At 37.4% G+C, this 21,310-nt stretch overlaps 1 protein-coding gene across 1 annotated transcript in view; it reads right to left on the minus strand.

The window, feature by feature from the left end:
• Window positions 201-21,310, minus strand: part of LOC110261401 (mitoguardin 1-like) — a 23,514-nt gene continuing 2,404 nt past the window's right edge. Inside the window, exons 2-8 of the mRNA XM_021097616.1 lie at window positions 17,205-17,277; window positions 16,564-16,636; window positions 14,711-14,808; window positions 10,792-10,926; window positions 9,274-9,327; window positions 5,842-5,958; window positions 201-4,268 (exon numbers count right to left, since the gene is read on the minus strand). Coding sequence (XP_020953275.1) covers window positions 4,050-4,268; window positions 5,842-5,958; window positions 9,274-9,327; window positions 10,792-10,926; window positions 14,711-14,808; window positions 16,564-16,636; window positions 17,205-17,277 — 769 coding nt within the window. The 3' untranslated portion in view covers window positions 201-4,049. The remainder of the gene's footprint in view (window positions 4,269-5,841; window positions 5,959-9,273; window positions 9,328-10,791; window positions 10,927-14,710; window positions 14,809-16,563; window positions 16,637-17,204; window positions 17,278-21,310) is intronic.

The following is a 21,310-nucleotide window of genomic DNA, read 5'->3' on the forward strand; positions in this document are numbered from 1 at the left end:
GTATCAAAAAACTGTTTTCTCTCTTAGTATATAAAGAAAACATACTTTTACACTTGATTTCAATACTTCTGCAGCTGTCTGTGTTCTCCATGCCTGTATATGGGGTCTTATGGAAACCGAAGGCTCCCACAGGGTAAGGTCTGAGGAGACAAGTGTGACCTTGCGAACATATATAAACATTGTATATTCAATACATCAGCAAGAAGTACCATTGCTTTTTTATTTGGCAGTAGTAGAAATACATCCATGTTACAGTGCATATTTTGGCTAAAGTGCCGATGTTATTTTTTTCTGCTACTGTAGTGTTTCACGTTTACATAAATTATTAAGTGCAGTCCTTACATTTAGGAAATAGACACATTTACCGACATCAGCCAAGTAAAGCTAATACATAGTTGTTCTCAAACCTAAGAAAACAATAACAATCATTAGAAACAAAGAAAGGATACCCTTATTTCCGTTACTCACAGATTACATAAATTCCTAGTCTCACATATAGAGATATTTCTAAATTTGATTAATCCAAACAAAAAGAGATTTTAACTCAGCCTAATTCTTATAATCACTTTGAAAGGTAAATTCTAAATAATTTCCTAATACGTGTTCACATTAAAATAAAAGCAAATTATGTTGTGAATATAATTTAAAATTTCTGATTATGAAAAGTCGCAGAGAAGTATATTAAATGTTACTTTGGCATTCTTCTCTCATAGGTTTAAAGGAATGATAAACTAAAGAAATCTCTTGTAATGTAAAGAATCACTCCTTAGGTAATCATTTAAGTAGAAAACGTTATATCTTAAGGCAAGAAAAAATTTGAAAATATTTTTTATAAAGTCAGGTAATTCAATAAATTAATGGAACCATAATAAATGGATGCAAATAAAAAGTACTTTGGAGTTCCCTGGTAGCTCAGTGGATTAGTCATCTGATGTTATCACTGCTATGGCATGGATTTGATCCCTGGCCCAGGAACTTCCAAAAGTGCCAAAAACAAACAAACAAAAAATAAACAAACTTCTTTATGAGAGAGGAAAAGTTCTCTGGAGCTGACTGCAACAGTTTGGAAAACTTGACTCCTCTTTTAAAAAGAATCTCATTTGACATTTAATTAAACATATCGTAAGCCTTCAAGAAGAAATAACTAGACTTTTGGTTGAACAAAGATGTGAAAAAACCAAAATAGAAAAAAAAAATTATCAAATATAAATCAACTGAACACTTATCTTTTTTCTTCCAGAACAGAGGAGGGAAAAAATCCATTTTCTCATGACTAATTCAAGGCCTTCTTATAATTTAGATAGGGAAACAGATGGCAGGACTCATGTGGCAAAGGCAATTTTTGGTAATACTACCATGAGTAAGTGTTAAACAGGGTTTTATCCTAAAAGGCTCTAGACTAGCTTACTAGTTTATTAGCTTTTTAATTTTTTAAAACATGGTTTCAGCTGTTCAACCCAATTTCAAGGCAAACTTAAATTGGTACATACATTTGAAGTACTTTAGCAGTCAGAAACATTTTTAAGAGATGTTTCTTTAGAAAAGTCAAGTTTCTTCCCTTACAGTAGAAAGCTTTTTTCCTATACCTATTACCCTGCAAGTTTATGCAGTCATTCTTTTTTTTTTTTTTTTTTTTTTTTTTGTCTTTTTGCCATTTCTTGGGCTGCTCTCACAGCATATGGAGATTCCCAGGCTAGGGGTTGAATCACAGCTGTAGCTGCTGGCCTATGCCAGAGCCATAGCAACGCAGGATCGGAGCCGCGTCTGCAACCTACACCACAGCTCACGGCAATGCCGGATCCTTAACCCACTGAGCAAGGGCAGGGATTGAACCCGCAACCTCATGGTTCCTAGTCAGATTCATTAACCACTGAGCCACAACGGGAACTCCTATTTAGTCATTCTTATCTCTTTCGTCCAAAGCCACAAAGAAAGCGTCTCACTAAGGTAGTAGCTTCTGAACTGACCAGAAACTAATCAAACTCAGGCACTGACAAACCAACCATTTAAATAAGGGAAATTTCTCTTTTATTAAGGTGAAGTGTGAAAAAGAAGAAAAAAATTGTAAAAAAAACCTTCTGGAAAGCCATTCATCTTAAGTGATCAAATAAATTCCCTGGGGTTATTTCATGTAGTAGCAGCATTATTAAATAGTGCAATTCCTCAAAATACATTTCAAACAATAGCTTCCTCAAATAAAAAAGGGATTTAAGTTTACTTATAGCTTTGTTTATAAAACCGCAGCTTAAAACATTTAGCCCCCCTAAACAAGAAAATTAACATAAGCAATAACTTCCTTGCTTACACAGTAATGGGACTGGGTGTGTGCACACATGTGTGCATGTGTGTGAATCATTCAAGGCCAATGGTATCTCAACAAGAAGCTAAAACACAGGATATAAATTAAAAACGAAAATATTAACATAATGGAATTTTAAGTTTTGATACTTTAAAAAATACTCTTCCGTCATTACTAAGAATTATGAACAGCCAAATGTTAAATTAAGAATATATGTAAAAAAGTCAAGGAGCTACATACTCAAAAAATATTAGAGTAATATTTCATATTGTTTAATGCTATAACCTACACATTATGGAACACAGCACATGCAAACATAAAGATTCTGAATCTCCTATTTTGTAACTAATATTACATAAATGTGGCACACACATAAACTTAAAACCTTAAAAGATTATGCCTCTTTCTTCACTTTTCATTTTCCATTCATTAACCAGAAACTAGGCACTTTAATCTAAAAATGCATTTTTCAAAAAATATATCTTATATCCTTTTGGGTAACACTCCTAAAATGATAAAGCTCACTTTAGGAGCAAAATCAACAAATCCAATCCATTGATATACTGAGTCAGCCACTCTAAATAAGTGGTATACGATTTAGACACAAAATTAATACAAATCTCGAAGTATCTAATATACTTTGAAAAATCTTACTCATATGAATAACCCATTTGTTCATATATCCACCATAAAGGACAGGAAATATACTCCATACCATTAAAAATATTTTACTCTATATTCAGGGGGGGAAAAACCCTTCTTTAAAACTTACTCTACGAGTCAAAGTATGAATACTTTAAAAATATGGGTATGACAAATTCTCAGTGTGTTAAGTTCCTCTGCAGAAATAACTAAAAGCCAGTTTTGTAGAAGGAGAAGAAAGAAATTATTGTACTATATCAACATTAGTACCTTCAGATTTGGGGAGACAGTGTCAAAATACACGGGAAAAATTTTAATCTATCAGTTAATAAATGTTATATTTTCCATCAATATTTATTCAAGGAAAATGCTCTAACCTATACCAAGATAACAGAAATTTCTTCATTTTATCTATTGTAACATACAGGATCAACAGTAATATATTTTGGAAACTGTAATAAATCTAATATAAACTTATAACTTTTCATCTTCTCGGTGGCAATTCATTTAAATGTTTTATAATGATACTAGGCCACTACAATTTCTTTGATTCAAATACTTAAGCAAATGCACAAGCAATAATGTAAGCAGTACATATTAAACACCACTACTGTCTAAACCTGATTAAACAGTGAATAACGTTACAATTAAAAACACATTTTCAGGCAAAGTTTGTTGACACTAGGAGTAATATATTCTTGCATATGTGGGCCATAAAAGTCTTGGCTAAAGTATGTATCTTCGAGGTGCAAAGCATAAAAACAAAGCTTGTGAGCATGAAACTGGACATTTCATATAGCTTCCAAATGACAAATCAATTAACTCCAAAGTACTGGTTTCAATTCACGCAATAGTTCTGTAAAATACACAACATTTTACAATGATTATTACCTAAGGATTGTAAGGAGACGCTTTGGACACACTACACAGGGATCCAATGACAGAACTGCTGTGCAAGTACAGTACAATCACTCCTTCTTTACTAGACTCTTTTTTTTTTCCTCCCTGAGTCCATAGCCACCAGTTCTGTGTAATACATGGTACGAAATCAATAGTTACCTTTCAAGGTATTTCATAGCACACACAAATTGTCTGGTTTTTAAGGTCCTTATTGTACTTTGGCTTCCAAAAGGCTGCTGGGCATAACAGGACCATGACTACTTATACAGCTACTCGTATGCCTCAGGGCATCGGCTCCAAGATAGGCCATTAAAAGCTCAGTGCGGCGAATGAGTAACTGCATGAGGTCTTCGGCCAAAGTCTCTATACTGGAATAGCGCACCTTCTCAAAATCAAAGATGTCTTTGAGAAAGAAAAGAACTTGGTTCTGGAAAATGAGAACAAAACAAATTGGCACTTATTAGAACAAAATTATATTACATTGAAATAGTTACTACTACGGTACCAGATATTTAATTAGGGGCCGGTTCCACTATTAACTTCCTATCTTACTGGAAAAGGATTAAACATTTTTGGGGTCTCATTTTATTTTTCTATAAAATAAGGGATAAAACTACTTGTCATTTTTACTCCTCAGGTCTGATGTAATGATCAAGAAAAAAAAAAAAATCTATGGAAAACGCCTAAAGCACTGTATAAATGCAAGGGGCTATTAGTCCTTTCCCACTAATTGAAGTTTCCAGTGTTACCTCAGCACTATCACTACTTTACTATAGAAGGGTAAACTATTTCCAATAATTGTAACTTACAAATTTCAAATGCATATATTTCTGTAAAAAAAAAGTTAAGACACAAAAAAATAAAAGTAATTTCAGGTCTCAAGTGGAAGATCGTGAAGGATATTTCATTTCAGTAACTTAATGCTTATGCTGAAACTTAGCAAGTTGTATACTACTAAGTAGTAAGCCTCAGGATGTTACGTCATGATAGGAAAAAAAAAAGTAATTCCAAAGAACAAAAACTAGAAATATTTAATTTCTATCCTAGAGAAGTCAAATGTTAAGAAATACTAAGAAGGCACTTCATAGATTTCACTAGGTTTTATATCTGGAAGGGTCACTGGCAATCAAACTGTCAAGTCCTTCATTTTACAGATGATTTAAAGGAGGACAAAGCTTGATTTGCCCATAGTCAGACTGCTCATTAATGGCAGACTTCATTCCCAGTCCAAACTTTTCCCACTTAACCTTTCATTTGAGAGGTAAACTCATCTAAAACTAATGAATTTTCAATGACAGTAAAATAAACACTTCCCAAGCCATTTACATAAATACTACATTAACAGCACATAAATAAAATAATTTAATTTTTTAATGAAGGGTATAGTGAAACATCTAAACTTTCAACATCAAAAACTTTCTAGTTCACATTTGATTATGTTTATTTTCTGTGCTCCTTGAAACTCAGCCTAAATTCAGGACTATTAAACAGTGAGACTTTTCTTGGCACTGTGCCAGGCAGAAAATTCGGCAATGAGTTACAACTTGTATCTGGGTAAACTTAAACTGCTGACAATGAGACACCATTTTTAAACTTCCATCTTATTTCTCACAGCTGGGATTTTATCATTCCTATTACCTTGCCCCATAACTTATTTCTAAATTGCCACATGTGCAATAGAGACAGATATTACTTGTTTTATAAATTTCAAAAAGTGTCCGGGCATGAAGAACGGTCTATAGCAACTTGTTTAACATTATAACACATATGAGAACATGTATCCATTACAGAAGGAGCTGATTAAGGTGGACAGACTTGCTGAATCTTCTCCAGGATAAAGCACCAAAACTACTTAAGGAGGTTCCACTGGCACCTGGTGACTTTCCTAACTTTACAACATTAGATAAGCTTCTTTCTTCTACAAAGGCAAAAATAAACAGAATAAAATCTTATTCATTTTACAATTTAGAAAAAAGAAATGATTCGATAACTGGAAATACCTTAAAGAAGCAACACAAATCATACAGAGAATTTCTAGGACCCAAAAAGCCCCAGGCTAGGACTGGGCTGATGTGCTCACAAATGGCATAAAAATGGGCAAAAAATCCATCTGGGATCTGTTGGGAAATAAAGGAGAATCAAGTTATTTTTCCCTTCTTCTTCTTTTTTTTTTTTTTTTTTGCGTTTCAGGTCTGCACCCACAGCATATGGAAGTTCTCAGGCTAGGGGTTGAATCGGAGCTATGGCTGCTGGCCTACACCACAGCCACAGCAATGACAGATCCAAGCCGTGTCTGTGAGCTATGCCACAGCTTATAGCAAAGCTGGATCCCTGACCCACTGAGCAAGGCCAGGGATCGAACCTGCATCCTCATGGATACTGGTCGGATTTGCTTCTACTGCACCACAACGGGAACTCCTATTTTTACTTTCTTGCATTTGCATGCTATTTATCATATGACCAGCTTTTTTTTGAAGACAGACCAAAGGTCAATAATTATCCAGCCTAGTAAGACAGTTAATAAACCTACAAGTAACTTTCAGAGCCACAGAATGCTTTATGTAGATTTCATATCCTAGCCAACATTCAATGTGCTGAAAACATTTCTATTCTTTTTTGTCTTTTCAGGGCCACACCCACAGCATATGGAGGTTCCCAGGCTAGGGGTCTAATCAGAGCTGTAGCTGCCAGCCTACACCACAGCCACACCAATGCCAGATCTGAGCCACGTCTGCGACCAACACCACAGCTCACAGCAACGCTGGATCCTTAACCCACTGAGTGAAGCCAGGGATCAAACCTGAAACCTCACGGTTCCTAGTTGGATTCGTTTCTGCTGCGCCACGACGGGAACTCCTAAAAAATTATTCTTAAAGGCATTTTTACCTCATAAAAAAAAAAATCACATCAGTGCTATAACTAAGCAATAACAAGAATGCTACAATGTTTCTCAGTAGTATAATTTTTAGGATTAATGAGATCTACCATGGTTTCAACTAGTTCAGTAGAATTTAAGAAATTCTACTCAATCAATCAGATTGTTTGAAAAAGACTAAAATGGATTTTAAATGATTAAGCAAAAAATATGCTTACTAGAAGTCTAACTTTTAGTTAAGGAACCAGATATTATTGAAGCATTTAATTATGTAATGCCCCTCCTTGTGAAATGGTAGTACCTACTGTTGTGATTTAAGAAACTCTGGAAGTTTATTAACTTTCTAAATTTCCCTTGTTAAATAACATTCTGTGGGTCTCATCATACAGCATCTACAAGGGATAAGTATGCATTAAGATTCAGCTTCTTTGAGGGGTTATTTTCTATTTTACAGGCCTCCAAGATACCTTTTAAACTTCAATTTGAAAATACAGCAGCAGTTACCATTTAATGTATACCTATTATATTCCAGATAATACCCACTATATTCCAGTTCTACTTAATTTAATAACATGTTCCTTAAAAGTAGGCTGTGTTAACATCAGTTTAACATGTAAAAAGTGAGACATCAGAGGGGTTAAAAAAATCTGTCCTAGGAGTCCCTGTCGTGGTGCAATGGAAATGAATCTGACTAGGAACCATGAGGTTGTGGGTTCAATCCCTGGCCCCACTCATTGGGTTAAGGATCTGGCGTTGCTATGAGTATGGTGTAGGTCGCAGATGCAGCTCGGATCTGGCGCTGCTGTGGCTGTGGCGTAGGTTGGCAATTGTAACTCTGATTAGACCCATAGCCTGGGAACCTCCATATGCCATGGGTGTGGCCCTAAAAAAACACAACAAAAAACCTGTCCTAATTCCCACGTAATGGCTAGGTAGTGAAGGCAAACAAGTTACCAGGGATACACTAATTGTAGTCTAAGAGATGTTCTGCATGTATTAAAATTCTAAATCCTATACCTAGTTAACTATATATATTAACTATGTTAGGAATTCAGACAGATAAGTTAGCATAGGCCAAAGCAGAAGGGTCATGCTTCATCAAGGAGCAGTGTGAGCTGAACTCAATAGTAGGTAAGATTTATTTAAGTACAGGGGATGGAGTATGGCATTCCCAGTACAGGAAAGAGTTTCCCAGTTTCTTCTTTCTATAGATATAGAAAGAAGACTACTCTAAGGTATGAGATTTGTGCTATGAAGTGGCCTACGCCATAGCTGCAATGTCAGATCTGAGCCGCGTCTGCAAACCTAAGCCACAGCTCAGGGCAACACCAGATCCCTAATGCACGAGCAGGGCCAGGATCAAACCTGCATCCTTATGGATATTATGCCAGGTTCTTAATTTGCTATGCCACAATGGAAACTCCCTGGAATCATTTTTAATACAATTTTTAAAGGTTACACTTCATTTACAGATATTACAAAATATTGGCCATATTCCCCATGTTGCACAATACTTCGTTGTACAACATCTTTTATACAAGAGTTACTCAACTACATGGTGTCCAGAATTATTTAAGAAAATTTTTTTATTTTGGTTGTGCCCAGGGCAATTAATAGTTCCTGGGCCAGGGATCAATACCACACCACAGCAGCAACCCAAGCCACTGCAGTGACAACACCAGATACTTAACCTGCTATGCCACAAGGGAACTCCTCCACAGTTGTTTTTGACAAGCACTTGCTGCAGATGCTGTGAGGATTATGCTTCTCACACTTGGCAATGCGCTTGTTTCAAAGTTATAAGGATCAGGCTTACAAATGTGGATAAGATAAAATGCTACAGGTCAGTGGGCAAGTAATAATAACATAAAAATAACCAACTCTTACATGATGCACTATGCCAAGCACTATTCTTAGCACTTTACATATAATCCTTAAAAAAAACCCATGAGGCAGATACTCTGCTCTTTTTTAGAGATGAGGAAACTTAAGGCAGAGAGAGGTTAAGCAACCTGCCTGAGGTCATGGCTGGTGAGTGACATCTGAAACTAGGCAGTCTCACTCCGAGTTATCCCATTAGCACAGGAGTGCCTGGTGACAGCAGCACGCAGTGGGTAAGAGGGGTGGAGGGTGTGGAGCATGGGGCAGGAGATGTTTCTGGTAGGTGCTCTCAGCTGAATAAAGCAGCTATAAGAATCAAATCATCATTTCCCAATTGGATTACATGAAGTGGAATATACCATATTAAATCATTTTTAAATCTTACAATATCACTAAGTGAAAAACAAAAAACGACAGCCCCAGTTAGAGCTGTTTCTAACTCTAGCCCACTTCCCTGCACGCCTCCATACTGGCTACACTGAGCTATAGAGAATGTTCAGGAAGAGGGAGAAGGACTTCGCAAACAGAGAAGCCAAGCCAGTTCTAAAAGGTCACTCATCAGCCTGAGGGACAGTGCTTTCGAGCTGCCATCCCCAGCCAAGAACTGACTTAGATGTTTCTTTTACAGGAGCCTCAAATTACTTTACAAAAAAGTGCAAGATATAATGAATTTTACCTTCATCTGTTGCCTTTTCTGTTTCAATACTGACCAACAACTTGAAGCCACGGCCTAAACATTTACAGAGGAGAAAAAGCAAGATTTAAATCTATTAACTATATAAACTTTCCATTTAGAAGAGACTTTTATTAGAAGTTCAAAGTTCTAAAGTGTTTAAAACATTAACTCCTAAAAAGAACTAGTCCATGTTCCTTCTATCGTTTGTAAATATAAAAAAAAGTATTTATAAATTTTTAAATTAAATAGCCACTAAAAGAAAAAGGCTGGGCTTGGGGCCAAGGAACCTGGTAGCCAATGAACTTGGTAATTATAATACAAGTAATTCTTTTCTTCAAGAATAGTATTGCTGGAAATAGTTGTGAGTAGGGCCAACAGCTTTATTCAAACAAAGAAGTAAGAAACACAACCATGACAGGGACAAAAATACCCAGGTGGATCTTGAAGAAATCTGACCCTGCTCTGGCATGACCCAACTTTGATCAAGGTCACTACCCCAAATCAGTTATAGAAATGGGGGATATGTAACCCTTATGGTTAAAACACACTTTGAGGGAAAAGTGGATTTATTAAAAATGCTTTAAAATGCAGTATCAGGAATTTCCAAAATAATTGTGAAATAGCTAATTGGAACATTTTTAAAAAGCATTCGAACTTCATCATGAATCCCACCTACTTCGAGATACACACTTAAGCCCAACCCAAAAAAAAAAAAAATGTTAGAGATATGAGTAAGAAAAATAATAGAAACTAAAAACAAGGTAAAGAATATAGTTTAAATCTATTTTATCTTTGTGTATGCCTACTCTTTTTCTGCCCTAATTTTTTTTTTTTTTTTTTTGGTCTTTTTACTATTTCTTGGGCCACTCCCGCGGCATATGGAGGTTCCCAGGCTAGGGGTCGAATCGGAGCTGTAGCCACTGGCCTACGCCAGAGCCACAGCAACGTGGGATCCGCGCCGCATCTGCAACCTACACCACAGCTCACGGCAACGCCGGATCGTTAACCCACTGAGCAAGGGCAGGGACCGAACCCGCAACTCATGGTTCCTAGTCGGATTCGTTAACCACTGCGCCACGACGGGAACTCCTCTGCCCTAATTTTTGATAGTACTTGGGAACAAGAATCTCCATGTTTTCCTCCAAAACATATATACTGTCTTTCTACTGAAGCTGCTATATTTCAGTTTAGCCTCAGAGCCATTTCAGTTACAGACAATTTTTGTCAGGCCTGAACTAGTATGAACCCTGAATTTGTTATTGTTGTTGTTGTTGTTGTTTTAGATATGAAGAAACACTGGGTCCTCCAGGTCAAGGCAGGGACCGATAGAAGAGCCAAAAGGGACACTTCATACAAAGATGTTATACATCATATACATCTGATCCCAGTACCAAAGGATGAGCTCAGTTCCCCAATAATGTTCTACAGGCAGATTATATATAAATCTTATTCATCTTCCCAGTTCTAGTTTTCATCAAATTTAAACAGTTACCACTAAGAAGGTAAACCACCACTTACAGTTTCTTTGAAGGAGGAGTTTAGCCAGCGATTATTTACTACATTCTGTATGGAAGTGGGTGGGTTTTCTAAATCTTCAAAGGAATCCATTAATATAAAATCCAGGACAACATCATAAAAATTTAGATTTTTCACCTGCATTAAATTATGAGTTAAAACAGCAATTAACATTACACAGAGCTGAAAAAAAGTCTGAGCCAGGCTTCATACATTACAATAGCAGGATGTTTTTAGTTGAATCAGATTACATCTATGACAGAAAAAGAGGAAGAGGAGAGATACCTGTGAAAACAACTAACCATCCAAAATTATAATTCACATGACAGCTGTTCCTTCCTAGATCCCATCAGGTGAAATTAATCTTCCCCTCCATTCTGGTCTAGGGGTCTTCTGGCATCCTCTGCTTTGTCGTTTAGTCACTGGTGTACCTGCCTGTCTTTACCACCACATCATGAATCCCTTGCTCTTTCATTCATGCATATCCTGTATGGTGCAATATGCTGTACCAGGTGCTCAGGCTTCTACACTAAGCAAACTAGATGCTTAGGGTGTAGTGAGGAAAACAGACAGAAATAAAGAATTCCACAAATACATGATTAAAACTGTGGTAAACACAGAAAGGAAAAAGTGCAGGGTACTGTGAAAACTTATGATGAAGCTTCTCATTCAGACTGAAGGTCAGTGAGGGCTTTTTTCAGGGGGTGAGGTCAGACAGCTACAGGAAGCACCTTGTCAAGGACTTGAGGGGAAGAGAGAACCCAGCGGTGCTGAGACAGAGCTGACCGCTGAAAGTGTGCTGAAGCTCTCTACGGCAGAGGGCATAGATGCGAGCACCCAGCAGTGAGACAGAGCCAGCGCCCACAGAGTTTATGGCCCGTGTTAATTGGTGACTTTGGATTTATCCCCACAGTATTCTGGGAATAGTGGTAGAGGGGAGACGAATGATCGGATCTGATTTTTAGCTTCAGTTCCTTGTGAATTATTTTATTTCTCCTTCCAGTTTTAATGAGATATAATAGACAGCATAAGATATACAACATGATCTGACTCACACACGTCATGAAATAATTTTAAGTTTAGCGAACATCATCACCTCATACAGACGGAACATTAAATAATTTGAAAAAATATTTTTCCTTGTGATGAGAACTCTGAACAACTTTCATATACATTACAAAGCAGTGTTGATTATCTTTAACATGTGGTACAGCATATCTCTATTTTTTTTTTTTCTTTTTCAGTCACCTCCATGGCACGTGGAAGGTCCCAGGTCAGGGACTGAATCGAAGCTGCTCACAGCTGAGGCAGTGCCAAATCCTTAACCCACCGAATCAGGCAAGGATCATACCGGCACCACCGCAAAGACAAGGTGGATTACTAACCCACTGCGCCACAGCGGGAACTCCAATTTATCTTATAAATGGAAGTCTGTGAGCATTTTTTTTTTTTTTTTTTGTCTTTTTGCCATTTCTTGGGCCGCTCCCACGGCATATGGAGGTTCCCAGGCTAGGGGTCTAATCGGAGCTGTAGCCACCGGCCTACGCCAGAGCCACAGCAACGCAGGATCCGCGCCGCATCTGCAACCTACACCACAGCTCATGGCAACGCCGGATGGTTAACCCATTGAGCAAGGGCAGGGACCAAACCCGAAACCTCATGGTTCCTAGTTGGATTCGTTAACCACTGCGCCACGACGGGAACTCCCTCTGTGAGCATTTTTTGACCACCTTCATCTAATTTCCCCCTCCCTTGACCCTCTGTTCCCTCTGGTAACCACAAATCTGATCTCTTTTTCTGTGAATTTGTTTGTTTGTTTTTGAAGTACAATTGACCTACGCTGTGTTAGTTCCTGGTATATAACACAGTGATTTGATATTTTCATACATTTCAAAATGATCAATGCAAGTATAGTTATATCTGTCACCATACAAAGACATTACATCATTATTGACTATATTCCCCACACTGTGCATTTCATACCTGTGGCTCATTTATTGGATACCTGAAAGTTCATACCTCAATCTCTCTCACTTACTTTTTTCCTCCCCCTGCCTCCCTCCCCTCTGTTGACCATCTGCCTGTTCTCTGTATCCATGACTCTGTGTCCGTTTAGTTATGTTTATTCATTTGCTTGGTTTTTTAGGTTTCACATGTAAGTGAAATCGTGCAGCATGTCCTTCTCTGACATCTCACTTAACATAATACCCTCTAGGTCCATCCATGTCATCACAAATGGCAAGATTTCATTCTTTTTTATGGCTGAGTAGTATTCTGATTGGTATGTTTTAAAGACTGTTTTGGTAGCAATGTGGAGTGCAGAACAGAGAAGCAAGAATGATGCAGGGAGAGGAGGAACAGTCAAGGAATCAGGGAATGTAAAAGCCCTGAGGAAGTCCAGGGAAGCACAAGAGTTACTTAGACTTCGATGGGACCGGCATATGAGAAAAGGTGAAGAGGAGTTCCCGTTGTGGTGCAGTAGAAATGATTCGACTAGTATCCATGAGGTTGCGGGTTCGATCCCTGGCCTCGCTCAGTGGGTCAGGGATCCAGTGTTGCCATGAGCTGTGATGTAGGTCGGTCACAGATGCAGCCTGGATCCCAAGTTGCTGTGGCTGTGGGGTAGGCTGGCAGCTGTAGCTCCAATTCGACCCCCAGCTTGGGAACTTCCATATGCCACACATGCAGCCTAAAAAGCAAAAGAAAGGAAGGAAGGAAGAAAGGAAAAAGAAAAGGTAAAGAAACTGAAAGGTATTTGGGAATTAAACTGGCAAAGCTTAGACAAAATATGATCAAGTCAGTTTGGACCAAGGAGGTGTAAAGGATGAGTCCCAGGGTTCGGGCCGGTACAACTGAATGCATACTGGTCTCTTCACTGAGTGAGGGAGCACCAGACAAGGAAAGACAATGCCTCTATGTTTTGGCATCAACTGTTTTCTCTGCCTAGAAAGCTTTTCAGCCGCTTGCAAATTCATTCTTTAAGCTTCTATTACAACAAAATATTCCAGGCTCATTATGCACTTTCCCTATCTCAGTGCTGGAATCAGCCATTTTCCAAGGAGTCCTATTTCCTTCTAGAAGACAGTGGTACTTGGAAGCCAAGATCTATGTTCTAAGGAATAGTTTTTTTCTTTTTCTTTTCCTTTCTATAGCTGCACCTGCAGCATATGGAAGTTCCCGGGCTAGCGGTCAAATCAAAGCCAAATGTGCAGCCTAAGCCACAGCTCACAGCAACACTGGATCCTTAACCCACTGAGCAAGACCAAGTATCTAACCTGCATCCTCACAGAGACTACGCTGGGTTCTTAACCCACTGAATCACAATGGGAACTCCCTGGAATAATTTTTCTTTTGAGGTGTTGCTGTTCCCAGGCCCTCTCAGTGAATAGAGCTAGGAAGTTTATGTATGTTTACGAATATGAAAACCCTTATATTTTTTCTTGTACCTATCTATCTATCTAAATTGTAAACTATGAATTCACACTGACAGCTCCAGTTCTAATCCTGGCTTTTTATACTTCCCTTCTGACAGCGAGAAATTTGGCTCTGACTGTTCTCAACATATTTAATTATTTGTTTGATCCTGTGTATATAGCCAATCCCCTGGCCCCACTGAGCTACTATTGTCCAATCTGAAACCATCCTTGCACAGGCTACCATTACCATCCTGCTAGCACCTGTTCTTTGACTTTTAGAAGAAAGAAGGAAGAAAGGAATGAATGACGGGCTTTCTAAAAAATATTACTTTCAACTGCTGCCCCAAAGTAAAAGAATATGGTTGCTATTGTTCATGACTTTGTCATAACCACCACCACAAACTGGTTTTACTGTCATTAAACAAAGACAAGGAAACAGTGGCCTCAAATTATGTAAATATTATGTGTAAATAACTAAACAGAATATTATAAAAATGCAAACTTACTCCTCTAGCAGCAAGTTCCATTTCAGTACTATCCCAGTGATCAGTCTGCTCTAAAAAATAGATCATTTCATCAAAAACATCTTCAAACTTCTTGGATTCTGCAGAAGAAAACATACTTTAGTGCTAAACTCAACTTTTAACAAGGCTCAAGCCTACAGAGTAAATAAGTTACTTTTAAGCATGTTTGTTAAATTTTCATTCTATTAGTAACCATTCCATTAGGTATGCCATATTCATTTAATATTTTGTTGGTCCAACATTTTAAAGAAGACTAAGAAAATATAAGTCAAATGTCATAAGCAAACTGCTTACTACTCAAACATGTATGCCTATTTAGGTCAGTCCTTGAAATGAAAACTCAGGACAGCAGATACTGTGTGATACTTTCGATGCAGTTCTATTCCTTTTGGAGAAACTCTAGTTCAAATCAGTGGTTTTCTTTGAAAGGCCAAGAAAAGCAACATAAGATTTACATTGTGATTGCAAGTAATTAACATCACCGTGTGTATGTGTATGTATGTATGTGTTGTTGTATATATATATATATTATATATATATATAATATTATATTTTTTTTTTTTTTTGCTATTTAGGGCTGCCACTCACAGCATATGGAGGTTCCCAGGTTTAGGGGACCAATCAGAGCTGGTAGCCTCTGGTCTATCGACAGCTACAGCAACTCGGGATCCAAGCCTCATCTGTGACCTACACCACAGCTCACAGCAACACCAGATCCTTAACCCACTGAGCGAGGCCAAGGATGGAACCCGAATAACTCATGGATCCTAGTTGGGTTCATTAACCAACTGCTGAGCCACGAAGGGAACTGCAATATCACCCTATATTTATTTTACACTTTAAAATTATACTTTCCTTTAATCATCATAAGAACACTCTAAAATAGGGTACCATAAACATAATTCTATTATACAGACGTGGAACTAAGGTTTAAAGGGAGAGAGTCTGAAAACCCTCGTGTCAATATGCTTAAGGAAAGCCTGTTTTGAGGTTTTTTTTCATCATCCAGACACATTCTACACATAAAGGAAAATGGTTCCTTACAATCTTAAGGTTCTTGCCATTGCTTCTGCCTCATTCAGTCCCATGATAAGTAAGAGGAAGCTCAGTTTGTATTTCCAGATTTCTGAGAGCTACACTAGTTCCTGGAAACTTCTTACTGAACGGGATTGAAGGACGTAAGAGAAGAGGTATCAGAAATAAAACAGTGGTGGCCTAGTAGCAGATCTAATGATAACTCTCACCATTATGTTCACATATTGTATAGCAAATTGGGAATAATTTTCTCAACTTGACCAAAAACAGTGTGAACTTTATACACAGAAAATAAATCAACCCAAGTAGAAATCAATGCTCTTTGGTTATCTATTTTTTGTTTTATTTTTATTTTTTGTCTTTATTTTTTAGGGCTGCACCTGCAGCACATGGAAGTTCCCAGGCTAGGGGTTTAACTGGAGCTGCAGCTACTGGTATCTCCTATGGCCTATGGCTCAGCGGGTTAAAAATACCTGGACTAGTGTCAATGCATGAGGGATGAGGTTTAATACCCTATGGCCTCAAATTCAGTGCGGGTGCAAGGTAATCCAGCGCTGCCATGAGCTGTGGTGTAATCACAGATGCAGCCTCGGATCCTGCATGCATGAATGTGGTATAGGCCTGCAGTGCTGCCCAATTCGACTCCTAGCCTGGGAACTTCCATATGACTGCCAGGTTGCAGCTAAAAAAGCAAAGCAAAACAAAGAAATAAACAATTTTATTCTATTCAAATTTAATGTATTTTAACCTTGGGTTCCACTGAAACAACAATAAAAAAACTTGCCAACAGAAAAGTTTACCTTTCGTGCTTTTACAATTAACGCTGATAAATTTTCCTCCCACTTTCAGCAAGGAAGATCCTGTTGGCTGATTCTGAAAGAATTACCTGAAAAAAAAATCCAGCCAAACAAAGAAAAAAAGAGACTATAATTAACTCGAATGGACACAGAGCTCTTGAACCTATGATAAAAAAAAGATTAAAGGAAGATAAATCTGAATTTAAATTCTATTCAATTAATATTAGAAAATCAAAATAAATATTATATATAGCTCAAAACATCAACAATAAAGACATTTTATTACATAGCCTTTTCATTTTAGGAATCAATGATTTCACAAATAATTCAAATGAAAAATGCGCTAGAACACAAACTAAAGATAATAAAAGAGGATTTATATTTTAAGTAGCCATTTGTACACATACATCTCTAGCATCAAAATATCCTATCCTGACAAAATGTGATAGATATGGGAAGTTATAGGAGAGGATGACAATGAAGAGAGACAGCAGGCAGGAAAATAACTTAGTGGACTTATTTGGCCATTAGGAAGGATAACAAAGAGCATAAGAGCATTCTGTTTATATGCAGCTGGATTCTACAGCATGAGGGTGGGGATGAGTGGCTGAGTGAAGTCACTTTAATGTTAAAAAAAAAAATACCTGAAAAGCCTGTCGAATACAGTGAAGTTTGGCAAGAAAATCACTGTCTCCTAGGCACTCCAACATTTCAGTTCTAAGTAATAAACAGGAGACAACTGTTAAAGTGCATTTAAGATCAGCCTACTGTAAAATTTGGACTCAAATAAGGCTTAACCTCAGGACCTTTAATAAAAAAACACGTCACGTCTTTTCAATACTGACAAAGCATGTAAAAAATTTTTTTGAGCCTAAAAACATATTTCCCTTATTCTCATAAACATTTTTAATAAATATCAAACATAGCAATAGCATCTTAGTAGTTTTCATAAACATAAGCATAGTACCTAAGCACTCTTGAGTAAATTTTTCCTTCTTCAACTAAATGCATGGCTTCCTCGTAAAAAGGACAGTGGCAAGAGACTCCAGACTGTAAGTATGCCGTACTTCTTTGTGTTCTGCAAGCTAAGAACAGAGCGGGGTTAAAACCGACTACACTGATGCAAAATGAAAAACTAAAAAAATAGACAACAGGATCTTGCTAATATTAAGATATTACTCAACTTGATCAAAAATGTGAAAGTAATTCAATAAAATTTTACAGCTAGTAAGATCTTGAACTCATTCTATTTCAAAATTCAGTTGTAAAAAATAGTAAACACTTTCATAACAAGCTTAGTTCATTTGGAATTCAACTATTTAATTCAAAGGGGTGCACAGAAAAGCACCAAAGAAATATACTGATGATGAAGCAATGAAAAAAAAAAAAAAAAGAGGACTTCATCATCCAAAGAAGGCTTAAAAAGTATGATTGTAAATGAAGTAAGACTTTCTATAAAAACAGTGAATAATCTCAGTTTGGCTAATTCTAGGCAATTTTCCTTATATTGTAGCTTTGACTAAACTTTTTGTATAACTGAAAAGTAGTCATGCACCTCTGGCTAGGAAAACAACTCTACAAATGGCAATTCCAGCCTTCTGACAGTTCTTTAAAAAACAACTGCAAACACTATAGAGTTGCCAGTGAGGCAGGAAAACTCTGGAGTGATTTTATTTTCCAATACCAGGTGACCCATTTAAATGGAACACTGTAGGGGACTGTTTGCTTTTAATAACAGCTTTATTGAGATATTAATTCACATACCCATAAAATTCACCCATTTAAGTAGACAATTCACTGGGGTTTTTTTTTTTTTTTTAGTATATTCACTGGGTTGTGCAATCAGCCCCAACTTTCTAATTTTCAGAAACATTTTTACTATGCCAATAAGAAACCCTCTGCCGCGTTAGCAGTCACTCCTCATCTCCCCTTCTCTAGGCCCTGTAAAACCAATAATCTTCCAGTTTCTATGGAGTTCTACTCTGGAAACTTCTTAAATGTATCAAACAAATATGAGGCCTTTGTCTTTGGCTTTTTTCAAAGCATGATATTTCCAAGGTTCATCTATAATGTGGCATACGATCAGTACTTCATTCTTTTGTGCTGAATTGTATGGATATACCACATTTGGTTATCCATTCCTAATGATAGACATGTGCATTGTTTCTTTTTGACTACCATGAACAAGGCTGCTTTGAACATTTGTGTTACACGTTTTTATGTTTTAATTCCCTTGAGATATACCCAAACTAGAAGTGTCAGATGGTAACTTTAAACTTTTCGAAGGAAATTCTTTTGCAAAGGGGCTGCATGGTTTTGCATCCCCACTAGCAATGTATCATAATTAAATGTTTCCACATCCCTGTCAACAACTGTTATTATCCATCTTTTTATTATAGCCACCTTAGTGGTATAAAGTAGTTTAAATTTCTCTAATGAATAATAATGTGAACATCTTTCATCTCCTTATTGGCCCATGTATATCTTCTTGGAAGTCTATCAAATCCTTGGCCTATTTTTATTGGGTTATTTTTCATTTATTATTGGATTGTATCGGTTTCTTTATATATTGTGATATAAGCTTTATCAGATACATCATTTACAGATATTTTCTCTCCTTCTATTGTCTTTCATTTCTTGTTGGTGTCCTTTGAAGCACAAAAGCTTCTACTTTTGATAAATGCCAATTAATTTTTCTTCTCTGGCTGCCTAAACTTTTGAGTGTAGAACATCAAGGTTGGTCAGAGTGAGGTTAGGACGTCTTTGCTGGACATATGCATAGCCCTGCACATGTTGTGGCCTTCTAGATTTCATGATATAATGGAACTTTTCAAAGCTCCTTATAAATATCTCGTTGCTGATTTTTCTTTTTAAGTTTTTGGTCAGCCTTTGTTACTGCAGGGTATCACAACCTCGGGAAGCTGCAATGGTAAAAAAAAATTAACTGATTATTTTCAACAAACCCTAGGGATAGAATTTTGCACAGAGCAAGTCAGGTCAAACAAAACAAGTCCCGAAATGGCTTTGTAAGGAACTGCCATACAGGTCAAATAGCGACAATTTCTAGTGATGACACTTGGGAAGCTCCAAAGCCATTAAGTTTCTAGTGGCTGTGGGCCCCTGATTTTCAGTTACATACTCTAACTGCTGTTTTTCAAGACTACTGTGGAGAGAGGGATGGGAAATAGAACGAGCTAAAAATTTACAAAGTTCACTGTTCTTAAGCCATTTCTTTCAAGGAGCCAAGCTCCTTGAATTTTTACAAGTGTTTAGACAATTTGGACAATTTGCCAGTGTTTCATTGTTTCGCAGAGATCTTGGTAGATTTTCTCTACTGTTCCAGAAGTGTTTCTCCATGGTGTAGTTTCTGGCACTTCATATGCACCCAGTGCTGTGCTAAATCTTTAACTGATTATCTCATTTCTTTGACATTCAAAAAGCAGGTGCTATTATCAATCCACATTTACAGATAAACAGAGACTTTATTAGCAAGAATTGCCCCAAGTCCCACAACTAAATGTTAGAACTTAAAACCAGTCATCCAGAGTTTATTTGTACTTTAAAATTTTAACTGTATGTATTCTATCAACCTTATCCAAAATCTATTAGTCTAGAAGCAAAAAACAAAAAAGGTAAACAACAATGACATATTGACATTACATACTGTCTGCTTTAAGTAATATTTCCATATTACACACATGCACACACACAATAAAAATTTTTGCTAACCTGCAACATATAAAATTCCTAGGCCAGGACTGAACCTGAGTCACAGCAGTGACAATACCAGATCCTTAACTGCCAGGCCACTGAGGAACCTCTCCCCTCATAATTTTAAGAAAAATACATTATGCAAAAGCAAAGTGTTTTTGAGGTTTAAAAAACCCGACAGTTTAAAAAATTACTTAAGGTGGAAATTCTTTTGTTTTGTTTTTAGGCCGCACCTGGACATATGAATTCCAGGCTAGGGTCAAATCAGCTGCAGCTGCTGGCCTACACCACAGTCACAGCAATGAGGGATCCGAGCCACATCTGCGACCTACACACAACTCACAGCAACGCCATCCTTAACCAATGAGTGGGGTCAGGGATTGAACCCGCATCCTCATAGATACTAGTCAGATTCATTTCTGCTGCGCCCAGTGAAAAACCTCTGGAGTGGAAATTCTTAGATATTAAAGTTTTGGATCACTGCCAAAACAACGGGATATATGTACACCTACCAGTAGAGAAAATTCTCAGGAGGAACTGGAGCTTCAATTAAACTCTACATAAATAATTTACACTAATAAGAAGTGAGCAATCTAACGAGAGATTCCGAGTCAAGTTTTTTGTTGTTGTTGGTTTGTTTGTTTTTTTGCTTTTTAGGGCCACACCTGCAGAATATGCAAGTTCCAGGCTAGGGTCGAATCAGAGCTACAGCTGCCAGCCTACACCAAGCCACAGCAAGGCAGGATCCGAGCCACATCTGTGATCTATACCACAGCTCACAGCAATGCCGATCCCCAACCCACTGAGCGAGGAGGGATCGAACCCACTCCTCGGACATAGTTGTGCTTGTTTCACTGTACCACAACAGGAATTCCCAGAGTCAAGTCTTGATTTAGTCTATACTATTATTTTGTTGTTTGACTGAGTGACTGTTTAAATATAGTTCTTAAAATAAGCTTCCAACTGTGAAAATACATTATATTGAAGATCTGATACTAGCTAACATTATCATCAACTCTTCCTAAGACAATACAATCGA

Source organism: Sus scrofa, chromosome 6 (genome assembly GCF_000003025.6).
Source record: "Sus scrofa isolate TJ Tabasco breed Duroc chromosome 6, Sscrofa11.1, whole genome shotgun sequence".
In the NCBI taxonomy this organism is placed as follows: Eukaryota; Metazoa; Chordata; class Mammalia; order Artiodactyla; family Suidae; genus Sus; species Sus scrofa.